The 16,979-nt window shown below is 43.4% G+C and overlaps 1 protein-coding gene across 1 annotated transcript in view; it reads right to left on the bottom strand.

Annotated features, from left to right (window-relative positions):
* STRN4 (striatin 4) overlaps positions 1-16,979 on the bottom strand; it is a 364,118-nt gene that overhangs the window by 35,317 nt on the left and 311,822 nt on the right. The window contains exons 11-16 of the mRNA XM_069207665.1: positions 2,916-2,963; positions 2,588-2,709; positions 2,043-2,210; positions 1,746-1,886; positions 739-837; positions 383-469 (exon numbers count right to left, since the gene is read on the bottom strand). Coding sequence (XP_069063766.1) covers positions 383-469; positions 739-837; positions 1,746-1,886; positions 2,043-2,210; positions 2,588-2,709; positions 2,916-2,963 — 665 coding nt within the window. The remainder of the gene's footprint in view (positions 1-382; positions 470-738; positions 838-1,745; positions 1,887-2,042; positions 2,211-2,587; positions 2,710-2,915; positions 2,964-16,979) is intronic.

The following is a 16,979-nucleotide window of genomic DNA, read 5'->3' as shown; positions in this document are numbered from 1 at the left end:
GGAACACGTCCGAACCCGATGGCGGAAAAAAAACAATCTAAGATGGAGTCGACGCCCATGCGCAATGGAACCGAAGTGGGAGGAGTCCCTCGGTCTTGTGACTCGAAAAGACTTCTTCGAACAAAAACAACTTGTAACACTCCGAGCCCAAAACCAGACGGCGGACTAGGCACAGCATGTGTATCTGCAGCTACACATGCCACCGAACACTTAGTTTCCAGGTGGTACCAACATTCAACATGAACGGACTAAAATCTACAACGAAAGTGCTGAGATGAGATAGATATATGCATCACACAAGCACCAGGCACTGAAGGTATAAAACAACATTAAATCAGAAAGTATTCAGAAAAAGCACCAATTGATATATTCTTATACTTACTTCCTGACATAAGGAAGGTTGCATTGGGGTCTACGGCGAGGCAGGTAACGGCATCCAGGTGTGCAACCATAGAATGTGCCAATTTACCTGGGGAGGAAACGAAAAGGAGATTAAAATCACCTTTAAGCAAGCACTTCCACCTGCTCCATTCCCTCTGCTAAAGCTGGTCTTGGCACACAAATCCATGTAAACTTTCAATGCTTCAATCCTGCATTGAAATCGAGGAGAAGTAAGTACAATTGTATACTAGCAGTGCTTGCTGCAATGGTGCTGCAGTCTCATCCACAAACATGCATCTTTTCAAAGTAACCTCTTACAAAAAATCCTCAATGACTAAAAGTGGGTAGGTTTCCTACCTGTGCGATTGTCGAGGAAGCGTATGCCTCGATCTTCATGTGCCGTAATAGTGATAGGCTGGGATGGGTGGCTCACCAGGCGGTTGATGGGGTTAAATCCTGGAAAAATACATAGCATAGTAATATTCAGTCTCCTGTCATCATAACATCTTCTCTAACCTACAATAAACAACGGTCCCAAAGACCAATTTTATCCCCTCTCCATTAGTGGTTCTTAACATTTTGACTTCTGTGTAGCCTCACTGAGACATTACTGGGTTTCAGGAGCCCCATAAAATCCTTACAGGAATTCAGGGATCTCTAACGAGTCACAACTGGAAACCTGGGACCCTACTATAAGAAATGTGCATGATTTGAACTTCAAAACAAATACACAGTAACACAGAAACAAGTATACATCAAACATTCACAAATGATCAAACGTTTACTTTAATTCATAACAAATTTAGATAATCAAACTTTTAATTTAAATGGGAATGTTACAGCTATTCCAAATTCAGTTTTTACTTCAAAAAGACAAAGCAATATGCTAGATTCATACCTGTTTTGTCTTCTTTGCTCCCAATGAGTGCTATCTTTTTGTTGGTGCTTTAACTGAGGCTATTCATCGTCCATACTATATTCTGTTTATTGTCAATGAGCCTATGTCTCTGGGCTCCCTCGAAAAGGTCCAGAGCTCTGGGCTCAGTCAAAAAGGTCCAGAGCTCCGTCAAAAAGGTCCAGAGTTCTGGGCTCCGTCAAAAAGGCCCAGGGCTCTAGCTGCCTCAAAATACTTAATTTAGGTTGTCTATCTGTGACCAAACCGTAAGATCTTTCATGGTCAAAAAATGATAAGCTTCTTCAAAGAGACCAAACCTTAGATGCCTTTCTGCTTCATCATGACCAGTCACAAGCTACTAGCTGTGCCAGAATCTGGCCTTCCACATGTTCACTGCTATCAGGTCAGATAATAAGGCTAAGGTACAAGAATGGCTGTACTGCTTTCCAAAATTCGATCACTAACTCACCTCCACCACAGCGGGCATCCAGCGCTACGAGAGCAGTTGAAGTCTGCATGTCATATACCAGGGCATCTCCAGTGTGAAAAGATACCACAACTTGATCAGGGACTGTGCTAGTAAAGGCGACTGAAGTGGGAACACCGTGCTCTATAAAGAACAAAAATGAATTACTACAACTGGCCAAAGCTATGGGCACAGTATCAACACATCATGGCAAGTGCTGATCCCTTAAACACAGTGTGGAGACCGTAAAAATTGATCCCAAGCCGTGATCAGCATGACGCATTCTCCTTTCAAACTCACCTTTGTCTGGGTTGTAGGTACTCAAGCAGGAAGGTTTGGTGCCCACATCCCAGATCTTCACTGTGCCATCGGCTGAACAGGATGCCAGGCGCTGACTGCAGGAGCTGAAAGCCAGGCCCCAAACACAATCAGTGTGCCCCTCAAGTATGTTGCTGAGGACACCCGGATCTGTAGCAAAAAAATTATTCTGAAGGATAAACTTGAGTGACAGGGTATCATCAGAAAATCAGCCTTCAAGGAATGTGGCAAAAAGTACTAGAAAGCATTGGGCCATCATACGATGACCCTAATTGTATAACAACTGGCCTCCAGTTATTACAAGGAGGCAACTATATTCATTTAAGTAAAAGTATGACACATTGTTCAGAGAAGTTGAAGGAAAGTGTTTACAATTTGAGATACCAGTACTCAAGTGGTACTCAAGGGAACCTCAAACAGAGGTGGAATGCAGGTCTGGTGCTGCAGGAAAAGGGGATGCAGACCCAACAATGGCCACACTTCTAAGACGTTGATCCAACTGCAAAAATAAAATGGAGGGTACCAACCATAACTATCATATGGGTCCATGTTCAAGTCTGGAATCTTCCAGCAACATATGCGACTATCCGCTCCCCCGCTGTAACAATATTCACTATTTGTGCCCATGGCTAGTGACAGCACCGCTCCTCTAGAACAGAAAAGAGAAATCAAGGATGCTAACAGTGGAGAGCGGAAGGCAAGTAAAAAAGATAGTTGAGAGAGGATCCTAGTGGCAGTAAAAAGGTTATGGAGAGCATGCTTAAGAAGACATTGAGAATGAGCAGAGAGAGATGGACATGATATTTGACATCAGGTACAGCCCACTGAGTTGGAATTTTGACAATGATAACTTACCGATGTGCTCTAAAAGCATAAACAGGCTCTACATCAAGAGAGGTGTTTCTGCAAAATGAAGAAAAACAAGTTACATAGTTTTACAGGCAAGTGAATTGTTGAATCCATCTGTAGAAGTGCAGTTGAGTTCTCAATCAATGTAATTCCAAGAATAAAATCTTAATCTGACACTAACAAATGCATTCTTCCTCACTCGTCATAATTCAGAAAATCAGTTGAGAAGAACCACTAGTTCCATTCTCCGTGGGAATTTTCACTAAATATTTTTCTTAATCTGAACTTTTATAAATTTTCCTTTATGAATGAAAAACAAAGAAAGTTGGCAGATGAGCCTCAATTCAATAATCCAATAGCCGACTTTCTAAATAAACAGGTATGTGGTGGCAGGTCATTTTAAAACTTTAATGAGGCATGATGCTCTCAAGGATCGACTCACCATCCAGGTCGCATTTATGGTTTTCAGCTGATAAAGTGAGTTGTCCATGAATTTAATGACGATACACCCAGTGGAGCACGAGGAGCGCAAGTCGCTAACTTTTTCCCCCCACAACCTCATGGATATTTTGAACACTTGAAAGGATCAAACTAATCTCCTTCCCCTAGAAGGGTAAAAAAGAGATTTGAGAAAGGACAACAATCGTAAATATGCCATCTAACCAAAAGTATTTTACTGAGAATATCTGCCCTACAAATTTGTGATCTAACCTCCAGGAAGCTGTTCTGCAAATGTCAGTAGCAGAAAGAGAAAAGACTCAAGCAATAATGTTTCTGCTTGTTGAATGAACCTTAAGTGTGTCTAAAAGTGAATTATTTGACTTTGGGTTACTGATTATTTTTGTGCAAGAAACTGGCTGCTTGGATCTCACAATCTAAGTATTAGAACTATATTTGACTATTTTACCATCTAATCTAATCTTCTCGTTTTTTATAGGAAGTACAGAAGTGCCCAGTTGACATGCAAGATATAAACAGACCTTTTGATTGGTGGCAGTGTTTGGCAGAAAAAAGTAGAAACACAAAAGTCTGATACAGCTTTACAGGAAAAAAGATGAGTTCTTAAAACAATCATGTTCCGATAGAACACATTGTTCTTTTCATTTGAGCTGGGGGTAGGTCTCACTAATGCCGTGTGCAAAATTGATGTCAATTAAAAAAGCATTTCAGACTGGGTACAATATGAGTTGAAGCATGTCAGTGTTAACGCACTTCTCCACGAGCTGGGGATGAGGGCCTTCTACTTGAAAATGTATGATGAGATGGTGGAAGACATCTCCTCTCTCTTTTTTTTGTAACAGCTGTGTACTTGCACATTTAATGAAAGTATTGGAGAAATTCAGGAGCCTGGCTGCCACTCTCAGCAGGGAACTGGTTACATACAGGTAGGAATACTTTAACAGCTTTAAGAATTTTCTGGAGTCACAAAGTGCATTAATTTGCCATCTAGTGGTTGGGTCCAGGACTTTTAAAAGTACTGAAACTACAAAAATGATACAGGATTGGAACAGGGAAACCACAATAAAAGAAACAAAAATAACCACCTCCAAATCGGTAGAGTCACTAACAACCTGAAAGGAGCACAGAGATTTCCATATGTTTAGATTATTACTTGATATCTTTTCTTTATTTTTAAATTTATACACATAAATGATAAGAACATAATTAAACAGAGAACCATCCCCCCTCACCCACAAAACACATATAAATCACAGTTTTCATACGCACCACTCATATCATACCACTTTTCCCATGAAACATTTTGTTGTAGACTCCCTCCACGACGTGCTATTATATATTTTGAGAAGAAACCAATTTGTCTCATTTTACACATACTAATACAGAGTTAATCTCTTTATAATTTAAGAGATTAATAGGCCTGGTGTACTGGTCTACTGGTCCATACAGACTCACGATCAGTTCAAACGAGATAATCAATCTTTTAAATCATCCCAGCTGGTATATGTATTATAAGGTAATTTGGTTTCTTCTCAAATTATATAATTGCGTGTCGTGGAGGCAGTCTACAACAAAAGTTTTTATTGGATAAAGGTATGATGTAGTAGGGTAAGAGTGGTATGTATAAACATTGAATTATATGTGTATTTGTGGGTGAGGGTAGACTGTTCTCTGTTGTCTGATTATGTTCTAACCATATGTATCATTTGTGTGTATACATTTAAATATAAAGAAAAGCTATCAAGTAAGAACCTAAACATTAAATTCTCTGTGGTTCTTAAAGGTTTTTAGTGACTCTTTACATAGAGCACAGATTTGGGGGCGGGTTGTATTTTTTTTTTCTAATATTGGGTCTCTCTTCTTTTTTCTTTTTGGTGTCGTCGACCATAGGGGTTTAAACCATCCTTGAATGAGGTCTGACGCATGCCCAGGAAAACCTTTGACGCAGTCTCCCTCTTTAGATTATTTTTTCTCCTTGCAATGTGATATGTTGGTTTCCTTCATCTTTGTTGAATTATCTCCATTTAGTTTGTAAATACACCTCGACTGGTGGAGGAGGGTGGATCACCGCGGAATCCAGAAAATTCTTCAGGCTGCATAACTGCTACTACAGGTAAATAACCATTTTGTTTTGCAGCATGAATATTTTCTGGATGCACATGCTGTGCAGTGATTATAAAGTGATATTTCGTTGTGTGGGTAGGCTGGGTCCTTTAGAGTGTGTGTATCTCTTTTCCCACTTCTGCCTCTTTGTCAATGTGAATGTCCACACAGATATGTTTTCTAAGTAAAATGTTACTTACCCAGTTAGCATCCGTTTGTGGCATGTAGTGCTGTAGATTCACATGCTCTGCATCCTGCTGCATTCTTTTGTTGGGTCTGGAGTGGTGCAAGATGTTTTTCTTCGAATAAGCGCTTCGAGTCACGGGATAGAGTGGCTCCTTCTCTTGGTGATAGTGCACATGCGCATCGACTCCTTTGTTAGATTGTTTTCCTGCTGGCAGGTGAGAAAAAGTGTAGGAGAAATATAGAGAAAGATGTCCATGCAAATGTAACTAAATATGTACAAATATAATGTAACTGCAATGGCAACAGGTGTCCTGGGAGAAGGAATGGCACATGTGAATCTACAGCATTACATGTCAAAATCAAATGCTTACTAGGTAAGTAACATTTTACGTTCAATGGCATGAGTGGCTGTAGATGCACGTGCTCCGCTTAGACTGTAAAGCAGTCCCTCCATGAAGGCAGTGGCTAACCTGTAGAATTTGCAGCTGACTGGAAAAGGGAAAAGTGTTTGTAGCACAGTTTGACCTACGTTGGTTTGCTGACGTGCTAGTGCATTTGCACAGTAAAGTTTTGTGAATGTGTGAAGTGTAGACGATGTAACTGCCTTACAAACGTCAGCTGTATGGATATTTCCAAGAAAAGCCATAGTGCCACTTTTTCTTTCTAGTAGAATGGGCTCTAGGAGTACAGGTAACAGTCTTTGCTTTAGCATAACAAGTCTGTACACACGTCACTTTAGCTATGCTGCTTTTGGATATAGGACTGCCTTTGTGAGGTAGTGAAAAGGCTACAAAGAGCTGTTTAATTTTGCTAAACTCTGGCTCTGTCAATGTAAAAAGTGAGTGCTCTTAACATCTAGAGTGTGGAGAGCTCAATCCGCAAACAGGATGCAGAAAGAAGACTGCTAGCTCAATGGATTAGTTTATATGGAACTGTGAAACCACATTAAAAAGGAACTGTGCGTTTGTGCGAAGGACCACCTTGTTCTATAAATCTGAAACAAAGGTTTTTCCAAGGTTAGTGCCTGGAGCTAACTGACACGCCTCAGTGATGTCATGGCATCGAAGAAAGCTACCTTCCAAGAAAGGTAATGAAGAGGACATAAATGAAGTGGACCAAAGGAGGGCCCGTGAACTGATAAACACAATATTGAGGTTCCATAGATGGTGCAGGAGTCACCTGGGTAGAATGACCCTTTTAAGACCTTCCTTGAAAGCTTTAATAACTAGGAACCTGAACAAAGAAATATGCTGTCTGTTCTATAGATATGCAGCTATAGCTGTGAAATGTAGCGGAATGGAAGTGTAAGCTAAATTTGCTTTTTGTAGATGGAGCAGAAAACAAATGGGCTGGCAGTAGCAAACAAAATGTTTCAATTTTGCATCATAACATGCTCTAATTGTGGGTCAAGCTTCCCTGAGAAAGTCCCTGCATTCCACAGGCAATCCTAAGGAACCAAACTCTATGACATCAGGAGCCATATCACAAGGTTGAGCGACTTCGGGTTTGGATTAGCATAATCCTTGTTCCTTCAGTTTAAGTGAGAAGGTCTGGCCTGTTGGAAAGCTTCTTGTGAGGAACTAGTGGTAGGTCCAAAAGTGTGGTGAACCATGTCTGATGCACCCGAGTGGGAGCTACAAGGATCATGGTGAGACGTTTGCCTAATCCTCCAAACCAGAAATGGAATGAGAGGGAGAGGTGGAAAAGCGTAATTGGATACCCCCTGACCAGTTCATCCATAGAGCATTGCCCTTGGATAGAGGGTGTGGATACCTAGAGGCAAAGCTCGCCCATTTTGCATTTTCTTTTGTGGCAAAAAGGTCTCTGAGGAGTTACCCAGTTTGCAAAGTATGTTTGAAGGATTCGTGGGTGGAGTTCCCATTCATGGGCTTGTTGCTGCATTCTGCTGAGCAGGTCTGCAAAGTCCTGGTCTGTCCCTGGGGGATACTCTACAACCAGGTGAATATGGTGGTGAAGAGCCTACTTCCATGTTGTCTGAGAGAGATGTGATAACTGGGATGATCGTGCCCCCACCAGCCCCCCACTGTTTCTGTAAATAAGACATGACTGTACTGTTGTCTGTGCGGACTAAGACAACCTTGTGAGTTAGGTGATGAACAAATGCTTTCAGGGCTAGAAACACTGCCTGAAGCTTGAGGAAAGAGATTGCTGCTGCTCGAACAACCAGGTCTTGAGGCGTTTCCTGAAGGTAAGGTGGTCCTGGGTCTGTTGTAGGTGGACGGGGAGGGAGATCCAGGTGTTGGCGGCGAGATGGGAAAAGGATCTGCCACCAGCTGTAGCTCAGTGGATACGAGGGACGGTGGCGAGGGTGAGGTTGGCGGTGCGGAGTTGGGAGTCTGGAAGGTGAGTCGTTCGTTGAGGTAAGCAGGGCCAGCGTTGTGGGCGTGGATGAGGAGTTTGAAGGTGATCCTCTTGTTGACGGGGAGCCAGTGTAGGTCTCTGAGGTTGGCTGAGATTTGGTTGCGGCGTGGGATGTCGAGGATGAGGCGTGAGGAGGCGTTCTGTATACGTTGCAGTTTTTTCTGGAGCTTGGCTGTGGTTCCAGCATAGAGAACATTGCCATAGTTCAGTCTGCTGCTGACGAGGGCGTGGGTGAACATCCTTCAGGTTTCGGTGGAATTAGGCATCCTCTATATCTAGAGTGGTCATAAAGTTGCCTTGTTGTAAAAGTGGAACAACATATTGAAGAGTAACCAGGTGAAAATGTTCTGACAGGATGTATTGGTTTTCGTGGTTTGAGGTCCAGAATAGACCTGAGAGATCAGCCCTTTTGGGAATGAGGGAGTATACCCTTGATTCCTGGTTTGTAAGGGAACAGGCTTGATGGCCCCTTTGAGAAGAAGGGATTGAACCTCTTGTTTGAGAAGGGCAAGATGCTTGTGGGATATCCTGCGAGGGGGAATATTTGGGGGAGTGGCAATGAGCTCCAGACAATAGCCATCTTTGATAATGAAAAGGACCCACTGGTCCCTGGTAAGATTGACCCATTCTGACGAAGTTTTGGAGCAGTCCCCCGACAGGTGTGGAGTGAGCGGTAGGAAGACAGAAGAGCCTCAGACGGTGGTGCTCTAACCTTGGCCTTTACTGCTGTAGCTTCTGTAGGAACCCCACTGGATACCCGTAGAATAGGAGGGTTGAGGTTGTCTGGATTGTGAAGTGGACACCTCAGAGGATGTGGATTTATAACAGCCTCTGAAACTGGGGCGATGAAAAGTGCCTCTTTCTGTGGGGGATTGGAGGGCATCCATGGCCTTTGCCAAATCTGTGCCCTTTAGCTTCTCAAAGGTAGTATCCACTTGAGGGCCAAAAAGATGCTCCATGTTAAGGACCGCTTGCTGAACTTCTGGTTGGAAACCAGGGCAGCAGACACTAGCATGCCTTCTGAGGAGGAAACTTGTGTTAATGCTGTGTGCAGCTCCATCTGCAGCGTCCAGGGCACAGGGGATGGAATTATTAGAAATTGTTTGCCCCTCCACAACTATTTGTTGCCCTCTCTTATGTTACTCATCTGTTAGAAAGTGGACTAGCTCCTCCATTTCGTTCCAGTGATCCCAGTCGAATCTGGCCAGCAATGTGTGGGAGCTGGTGATACCCCAATGGCTAGCTGCTTGCACAGCAACTCTTTTGCTGGAAGAATCATTTTTTTTGCTCTCTTTCTAAGGAAGGAAGCCACAGTGGCCAGGCTATTTACACGTTTTCATGATGGGGTTGTGATAATGGAGTCAGTAGAGAACGGAGGCCCAATATATTGGATCAGAGGGAGTCGGCTTATATTTGGTGTAGACTCTAGGGGTGGGAACCCTAGAACGGATGGGCTCTTTGAAGACTTCATCAGCATGAAGCAGCATGCCAGGGGGCACTTGGAGAAATGGAATATCCCTGTGTGTAGATTTCAGTGTGTCAAACAGGAAGTCCTGTTCAATGGGGTCCGTGTGTAGCTCTACATTGTGAAATGCAGCTGCTCGCCACTACTTGGTGGTAGGAAATAGTGTCCTCTAGTGGTTAGGGGCATGTGGGGTACAGGTCGGGATCACTGGAAAGGATGGAGGTCAGGATCGTAAGTGTCCCAGGGATCTGGGTTATGGTGTGGCCTATCCATAACTTCCCCAAACACAAAAGAGATTCTTGAGGTGTGTAATCTCCTCATGTAGGTGAGAAAGGGGAGGGGCGGAGGAGGTGAAAATGGAGCAGGAGGAGAAGGCCTACAGGATGGGCTGGTGGCCTTGTCCCTAGTTCTTATCTTTTGAGATGGACGGTCCAAGGCTTCCTGAAAGGCCAGCATTCTCTTTAAATGTTCAGGAGAAGCTACAATGTGTCCTGTACCCTCCTTAATATGGAGGCGGTGCAATGAGCGTCCATAGTCTCCAGTATAGGCTCCACAGGAGAAGGAGAAGGAGTACCAGAAGATTGACTAGAGTCTCTCTGATCCGAAGGTTTCGCTTCCATGGGTTTCGTCACTGAAGGTTTCGGTTGGTGCAATTTCATCAGCACCAACGTGGAGGCTGTGGTCTCAAATCGATTTCTTTCACTGGAAAGTTCTGCAGGTGTCGCAGGAAGCCTATTGGTGATCAGGGAGGAGGCACAGATTACACACCAGATGTTGATCGGTGTGGGGAAAATTAGCATGGCACCAAGCACAGAAGCGAAATGGAGTACGTTCCATCAGGTTGACATACCATTCGGTGTTGCAGGGTTAGATGAGCCCGAGATGGGGGAGGATGCACTGAAGTGGGCGTGGTCAGTCCCCGGACCGGCGAATCAAGGTGAGTGCTTAGATGAAAAGGCACAAGAATAAAAAATACAGTTGAAGAAGGTAAGAAAGATTTTGAACTGGAGCGAGTCAAAAGACGGAGCAAAGACGCACGTCCGAACCAGATGGCAGAGAAAACAAACAATATAACAAAGGAGTCAATGCAAAGACGCACTATCACCAAGAGGAGTCACTCGATCCAGTGACTCGAACCGCTTTTGCGAAGAAAAAGAACTTGCAATACTACGAGCTAACACTAGATGGCAGGAGTATGCAAAGCATGTGCATCTACAGCCCCACATGCCATCGAACGGGTGTGTACCAATGATTATGCGGCAGCTGCCAAATGTAAACCTGTGTTACGCTACCTAGGAAGGCAAGTGTTGCTCCTTTCTTCCTTGTTCATTGTGCCTGCAAGTCTTTCTTTAAGTGTTGCTCCCCTTGCCTTGTGACAACATTGCATTGCCTACACTATCAGTCTTGCAATAGTTTGGGGAGCTCCTTCTTGCATGTGCAAAAGGCACAAAGAACTGTTCTCCTTTTCAGATAGGCTTTATTCTTTCAGGCAGAATATTATTGCCCTTCGGACATTCAGTGTGTGCAGGGCCTTCTCTGATTGCATTTTCTGTGGTGGGACTAAAGGATGGTAAGTGGAAAGTCTGATTAACGTGGAATTTCAATACCACGTTTGGTATGCACCTTGGTTTTCTTCTCCTTACCACTTTGTCCTTATGTATTGAAAGATACCGTTCTTGAGTACTGAGTGCTTGTATTTCGCTGACCCTCTTAAACGAGGTGAGGATAAGGACTGGAGTTTGTTAGGAGCTTGAGCTTTTTTGATTTTTTTAAAACTGGTTTGAGGGGTGATGTCATTAGTTGCATAAGTATTACATTTGGGTTCCATATGGGCACGAGTGTGCTCCCTGGAGGTCATGACTTTTTGTCTCACTCAAGGAAGCTTTTTACCATTAGTGTGGTGAAGAAACCTCTCCCTAGTATGTCTTTTGAGTATTCTACAATGGCTGCTAGGTGAAACTTGAGAGACATAGGTGAGGTGCTTGTATAGCTGGTATGTCATTTATCTAATGATGGTGGCATCATGCGCCCAGTTTCAATGTTCCCCTACTTTGGTGCACCAGTGTACAAATCTTTTACGGTTACTGTAGCATTTCTTTTGTTGTTGGTTACATTGCTTCCTTTCATGATCTCTACTGCTCTCTTTGGCAAATGAAGGTGACCAAATTCTACGTACTTGGGAGCCATGCTGACAAACAGTGTGCCTGTTTCTGGGTGCCATACAGGTTTCTCCTGTATTGTCAAAAGGTCTTGGTGTGCTAGGAGTGTGATTCATTGTTTAAGGGGTATTCCCATGAAGTGTGAGAACCATATCTGTTGCCCCCACTGCTGGGCTATCGGATCAGCCTGAAATGCTCTTGCTTGCACTTCTGGATCACCTACGATATCACTGGAGTTAAGAAAAGGCACAATTAAATGTCCTCACCATTTTATTGACATGGCGGTTCCCAGTGACTCTGGGTTGGAGAACCTGGGTGTGAAGCAATGGCATTTCACATTCTTGTATTTGGCGAATAGCTCTATTTGTGGTGTACCCCACATTTGGAAGATCTGCTTCAGGACTCGTTTTAGCTCCTATTTGTGTTGGCTTTTCTGATTAGCCTGTTCACTTCTGTGTTTTGCCCTCCCAGTAGGTGTATCACTACTAGTAATATCCTGTTTTTTTATAGCCCATCTCCAAATCTCCTGAGCTAAGGTCAATAGTGGATAAGACTTTGTTCCTCCTTGTTTGTTCAGATAGTACACAGCCTTAGTGTTGTCCATTTGAACGTGAACTGTCCTTACCGTTAGATGTTTCTGGAAGGCCTTCAGTGCTAGGAAGGCAGTCTTCATCTCCAGCACATTTATGTATTACACTGCTTCCACAGAGTTCCAGAGGCCTCTGATATTCAGCTTGTTCATGTGAAGTCTATGTCCAATGTGGGATGTGTCCTTTGTGATGGTCGATTGAGCGAACTTGGTGGTTTGAATGGCTTTCCCACTGCATTTGTCTTTGAACCTTGTCTGTAACAACCACTAGATCCTCCCAACTCCCGGTTGTCCACAACCATTTTTGCTTGACCCGTTCCTGTATTGGTCTCATTATACCGTCATGTGTGTAGTACCAAGGGAATGCAGGAGGCCATCATGCCATCATTTTCCTCACTGTCAGACGTTGCCCCTTGCGGTAGCGGCAAGACTGCTACACAACTGCTTTGAACCTTCTGTACACTGCCCTCGTCTTTATGTTCTGTGAGTTCATGATAGCTCCCAGGAATGCTTTCTTCGTGCCTGGGCACTGTGGCGATATTTTGTAACTGATGGAGAAACCTAGTGTGTGTAGGGTTTGTATAACCTTATACATTTTCTTCCTACATTGGGTGCTCGGTTTTGCTTTCACTAGCCAGTCGTTCCCCTGTGTCTGAGATGTGCTGAGACCACCAGTAGGCTTGTGGAGCTGATTTTACTTCCAAATGGTAGGACCTTGAATTGGTAGTGTGATTTGTCCTCCGCAAACCTGAGGAACTGTTTGTGCCATCTGTTCACTGGTTGTGTAGGTAGAATTCTTTGAGATAGATGGCCATGTAGTCTCCTTTTCACATCAGAGAGATGACTTCTTGCAGGAGTCTTGATTTTTTTTGTATTCATAAACTTGTTTTATGTTCCTAGGTCCAGTATTGGCCTTAATGTTGTGTCTGGTTTCAGTACCAAGAAGAGTTTTGTGTACAGCCCTACAAGTCTTTGTTTTGAGAGTACTATTTCTATGGCTTGCTGTTTCTTGTACCCTTTATTGTCTTTCTATTTTCTCTTCTTATAATATTTGGTATCCATTTGACAGAGGGGACCTTTTTTTCCTTTTCTACAGGAATCCTTTGATTCTTCCTCCTACTGGTGACTTGTTCATAAGATAATTCTGGGAAAAGTCACTTGTTTCCATGGTTCCCTCCTTTTGGGTTACCCCTATTCCAGTTTCGCAGGGGCAAAAGGGCTGCCTGACAGTTGTACTTTCCTGTCATTGCTGTGGAGTGGTAGTCTTGCTCCGTCGGTGAATAAAGGATGTGTGGGTGGTGTGTGGCTGTATGGCTCTCCTTGAGGCTGGGCTTTTTCTTTGAGCCACACCTCCTCTGAAGGCTTCCTTGACCTGCAGGTCTTCCATGTTTCATCATCTTTTTTCATGTGCTGCAGAGTCTCGTCCACTGCCTATCCAAACAGGCTGTCCCCTGTGAAGGGCATGGTAATTATTGATAGCTGGACCTCCTTTCTGAATCCCAAGTTCCTCATCTAAGCGTGTCTGCCTATGGGTGTGGCTGTACAGGGTTGCCTACTCACTGTGTCTTCTGCATCCAGCGTGGATTTGAAGTATGCGTTGGCGATTGTCCTGCACTCTTGTAGCGTTGAGTTTACTCTTGTTCTGAACTCCTCTGGCAGGTGTTTCATGAGCTCTTCATTCTCATCCCATTGTTGGAGGGTGTGCCTGTTTAGCAGGGCACTCAAGTTGGCTAAGCACCACCAGTGTGCTGCTGCCTTCCCTTCCATTTTTCTCCCCACCATGTCTACTCTTTTGCTCGCCTGGTCAGGGGGTGGCCCCATAGATGGAGGTGCTTGCTCTCTTGCATGCTGTCACCACAATTGTCCACCTGATGCAGGGTCAGTCTCTTGAAGAGAAACAGTACTTATTTTCCATCCTTGATGTTATGGCATAGTAAGTAACATCGGCAGGAATTGGTTCCACTTCTGGTCCGGTATTATTGTTTCTAGGATGGAGCATACCTCTAAAACGGACCCTCTTCTAGTTGAATCCTATAAGTACTTGCAGCTCTCTTAATTGCTTTGTATGCAGCAACATCATCTGGTGGTTTGGACAGGTAGGATTCTACCCCTTCGTTTAGGGAGTCTAATTAGATGTCCTGTCATTTGCTGGCCCTCTCATTTGCGAGAGTTCTTCCTGTTCTTCCTCTAATTCGAAGTACCCCCTCCATCTCTTCCAGAGGTTCTGGAATGATGGGGTTTTAGAGTTCTTCTGGCTCGTCTTATGAATGTGCATGGTGTTTCAAAGGAATTTTATATCCCTGATAAAACTCCTTTTTCTTGAGTAGAGCACAGAACTCTGCCGGAGGTACCTTTTTCAATCCATTCTTTTTGGGTGTCCTTGTGGTGGCACTTCCTGCGAAACCTAATGGAGGTACGCCCATGCCCCTTTCTCATTCTTCAACCATGCAATCTTGGTGCGTCAATCGTCTCACCGTCAGTATTTACTGGAAGTTTTCCGCGGTGTGTTGGTGTTTTTCCTCTCAGCAAAAAAAAAATCTAAAGATGGCAACTGCAACAAAGGATTTCTGGGTCATATGTCTGACGGTAATCAAGGAGGGGGTTTACGCCCAAATGATCGTCGATGTGCACAAATGAGAGGAGGGACAGGAGCTTACAAGGAGACAATTGCAGACCCAAACACTACACAATGAAATAATGCACAGCTTGTAAATTAGGAAAATATTCACGCCACAAATTGGTACATTTGTGGTCAGGTCCCAGTACCACCTGAAAGGTCCATTTTACATGGCACTATCATGTGAGGTATGCAGCTCAGTGAAACAGCAGTGGCAAGGCCAGTTCAGACCATTAATACCCAAGCATATTTTAATTTGAGGATCACTTCTGGAATCCGAGGACCAGTGGAAAAGAAAAGAAAAATGTGAATCAAAAATACATTCCCTTTGGATCTGATGTTCTGGTACCAAGATTCAAATTATTACCATTTTATATATATTGTGGCATCACTCATAAAGGGCCAAAGTTGGCCAAGAACGTCTTAGCAGATGACCGACTCGGTGTCTCATTATGAATCTGCTTAAAATGCCTGCTTATTAATTCTGTATTGCTGGCAGACCTACTACTTTGAGAGTGGATTCCTGCTATGACCTAATGGAGGACCAATCAAAGGTCCTCAATGTTGTCTCTCTATGCTTGTTCAAGTAGTGTGGCTGAATGATCAGTGTGGATACAGATTATGCTGTTTTATGTGTGATGATAGTATCAAGAAAATTCTTGGTAGTCCCACATATTGCAGGTTTGACAATAATGCCTGGTAGTCTTACCATACTTGGTTATTTGATTTGAAATCAAGTCATCAATCTTCTAGGGATGAATGAAGATCCCTTTGCTTACATCACTAATGCCTCCCACTATGTAAATGTAGGCGTGAGTAAGACCGTAACCAAGAAATGTTCATACCTAACAATCACATACATGGTCGGTGCTTTTGGACAAGTGGGGGTGAAATATGAGTGAAGCATATCTTAATTTTTTCTGTCATTCTTGCACTTAAAAAATATTATATCACCAGGCCACTATAAACAAGACAAAAACAGTTGGGCTGTTAACCTATACCAAAACTAAGTGATAGATTATACAATGTATACAAGGCATTGAATACTACATGAAGGTGCAGTATGTATGAATACTGCAGAATTAAATGATGGAAGGATGAGAGAAGAGTTACTGAGACTAATGGTTTCTCAAATAACCGCTGCTGACTTGGTGGAACGCCAACTGACATACTTAAGAAATTTCTCTCACATAAGCAGAGACATCTGCCTTCAGCCCCAGCCATGGCGGATGAGGTGAAGGGGCGACAACCCTACTTTAACAGGCCCCATGTTTAATGCGCCCATTCAGAACATTTTTTTATTTTTCAAAAACAAACTCACACAGTGAGTGTTTGTAATGAGAAATAAAAAAAAACAAAAGGCCTCTGCACATAGGAGTTATTTCTTTGGCTTACCAGTCTAGTTTTTTCCTGGCGGTTCTGAATAGGAAAAGTACATCTAAATGTGTACTTTTAGTAAGGCAGACTGGTCTCAGGTATTCTGACCTACGGCCTAATGTCTTTTGGGCTGTCACCAACGATACCCCCCTTATACAATCTATCACAAACCTGGTGCTTCCCCTCAATCTAAATAGAGTAGTTTGGCAGGCGGGATATTAATCACAATTTTGATGCTGCACTTGGTCTACCAAATTCTAAATCAGACTAATTCTGTCTGTGCTGTTATTTCCCTTCTTCTACAGAGTTCTCTGTTACAACCCCATGCTCCTCCCAACAACTGTAGTCCTCTTTTATTTTAAAATTGGTACTACTGTGGGCTACATATAGACATGCAGACATCGATCACGTTTTTGTTTTTTACTGCTTCCCTGTGCTGTACAGCACCACCAAATGCAAACCGCAAAGCTAAGAGGTCCTAACGTTAAGACCTATTAGCTTTGCCAACGCATGCTCTAAAGGTGAGCAGGTAGCAGAAGCTGTATTGCATTCTGAGCAAGAGGGACTGTAAAGCTATTCAGTACCCTATCATAGAGATAGATCGACATTTGGGTGTTTAGTTCATGTATCAGAGTAAAACATACATAGATTTGGATGTCATCAGAGTCTAGGAGAAGCCCAGAGGCGGTGGGTAATAATAAGGCCAAGAACTAAACCACCAGAACATCAGATG

The sequence above is a fragment of the Pleurodeles waltl genome, chromosome 9 (genome assembly GCF_031143425.1).
Source record: "Pleurodeles waltl isolate 20211129_DDA chromosome 9, aPleWal1.hap1.20221129, whole genome shotgun sequence".
In the NCBI taxonomy this organism is placed as follows: Eukaryota; Metazoa; Chordata; class Amphibia; order Caudata; family Salamandridae; genus Pleurodeles; species Pleurodeles waltl.
Note: the sequence above shows the minus strand (reverse complement) of the source record. Positions and strands in the feature narration are given on the sequence as shown.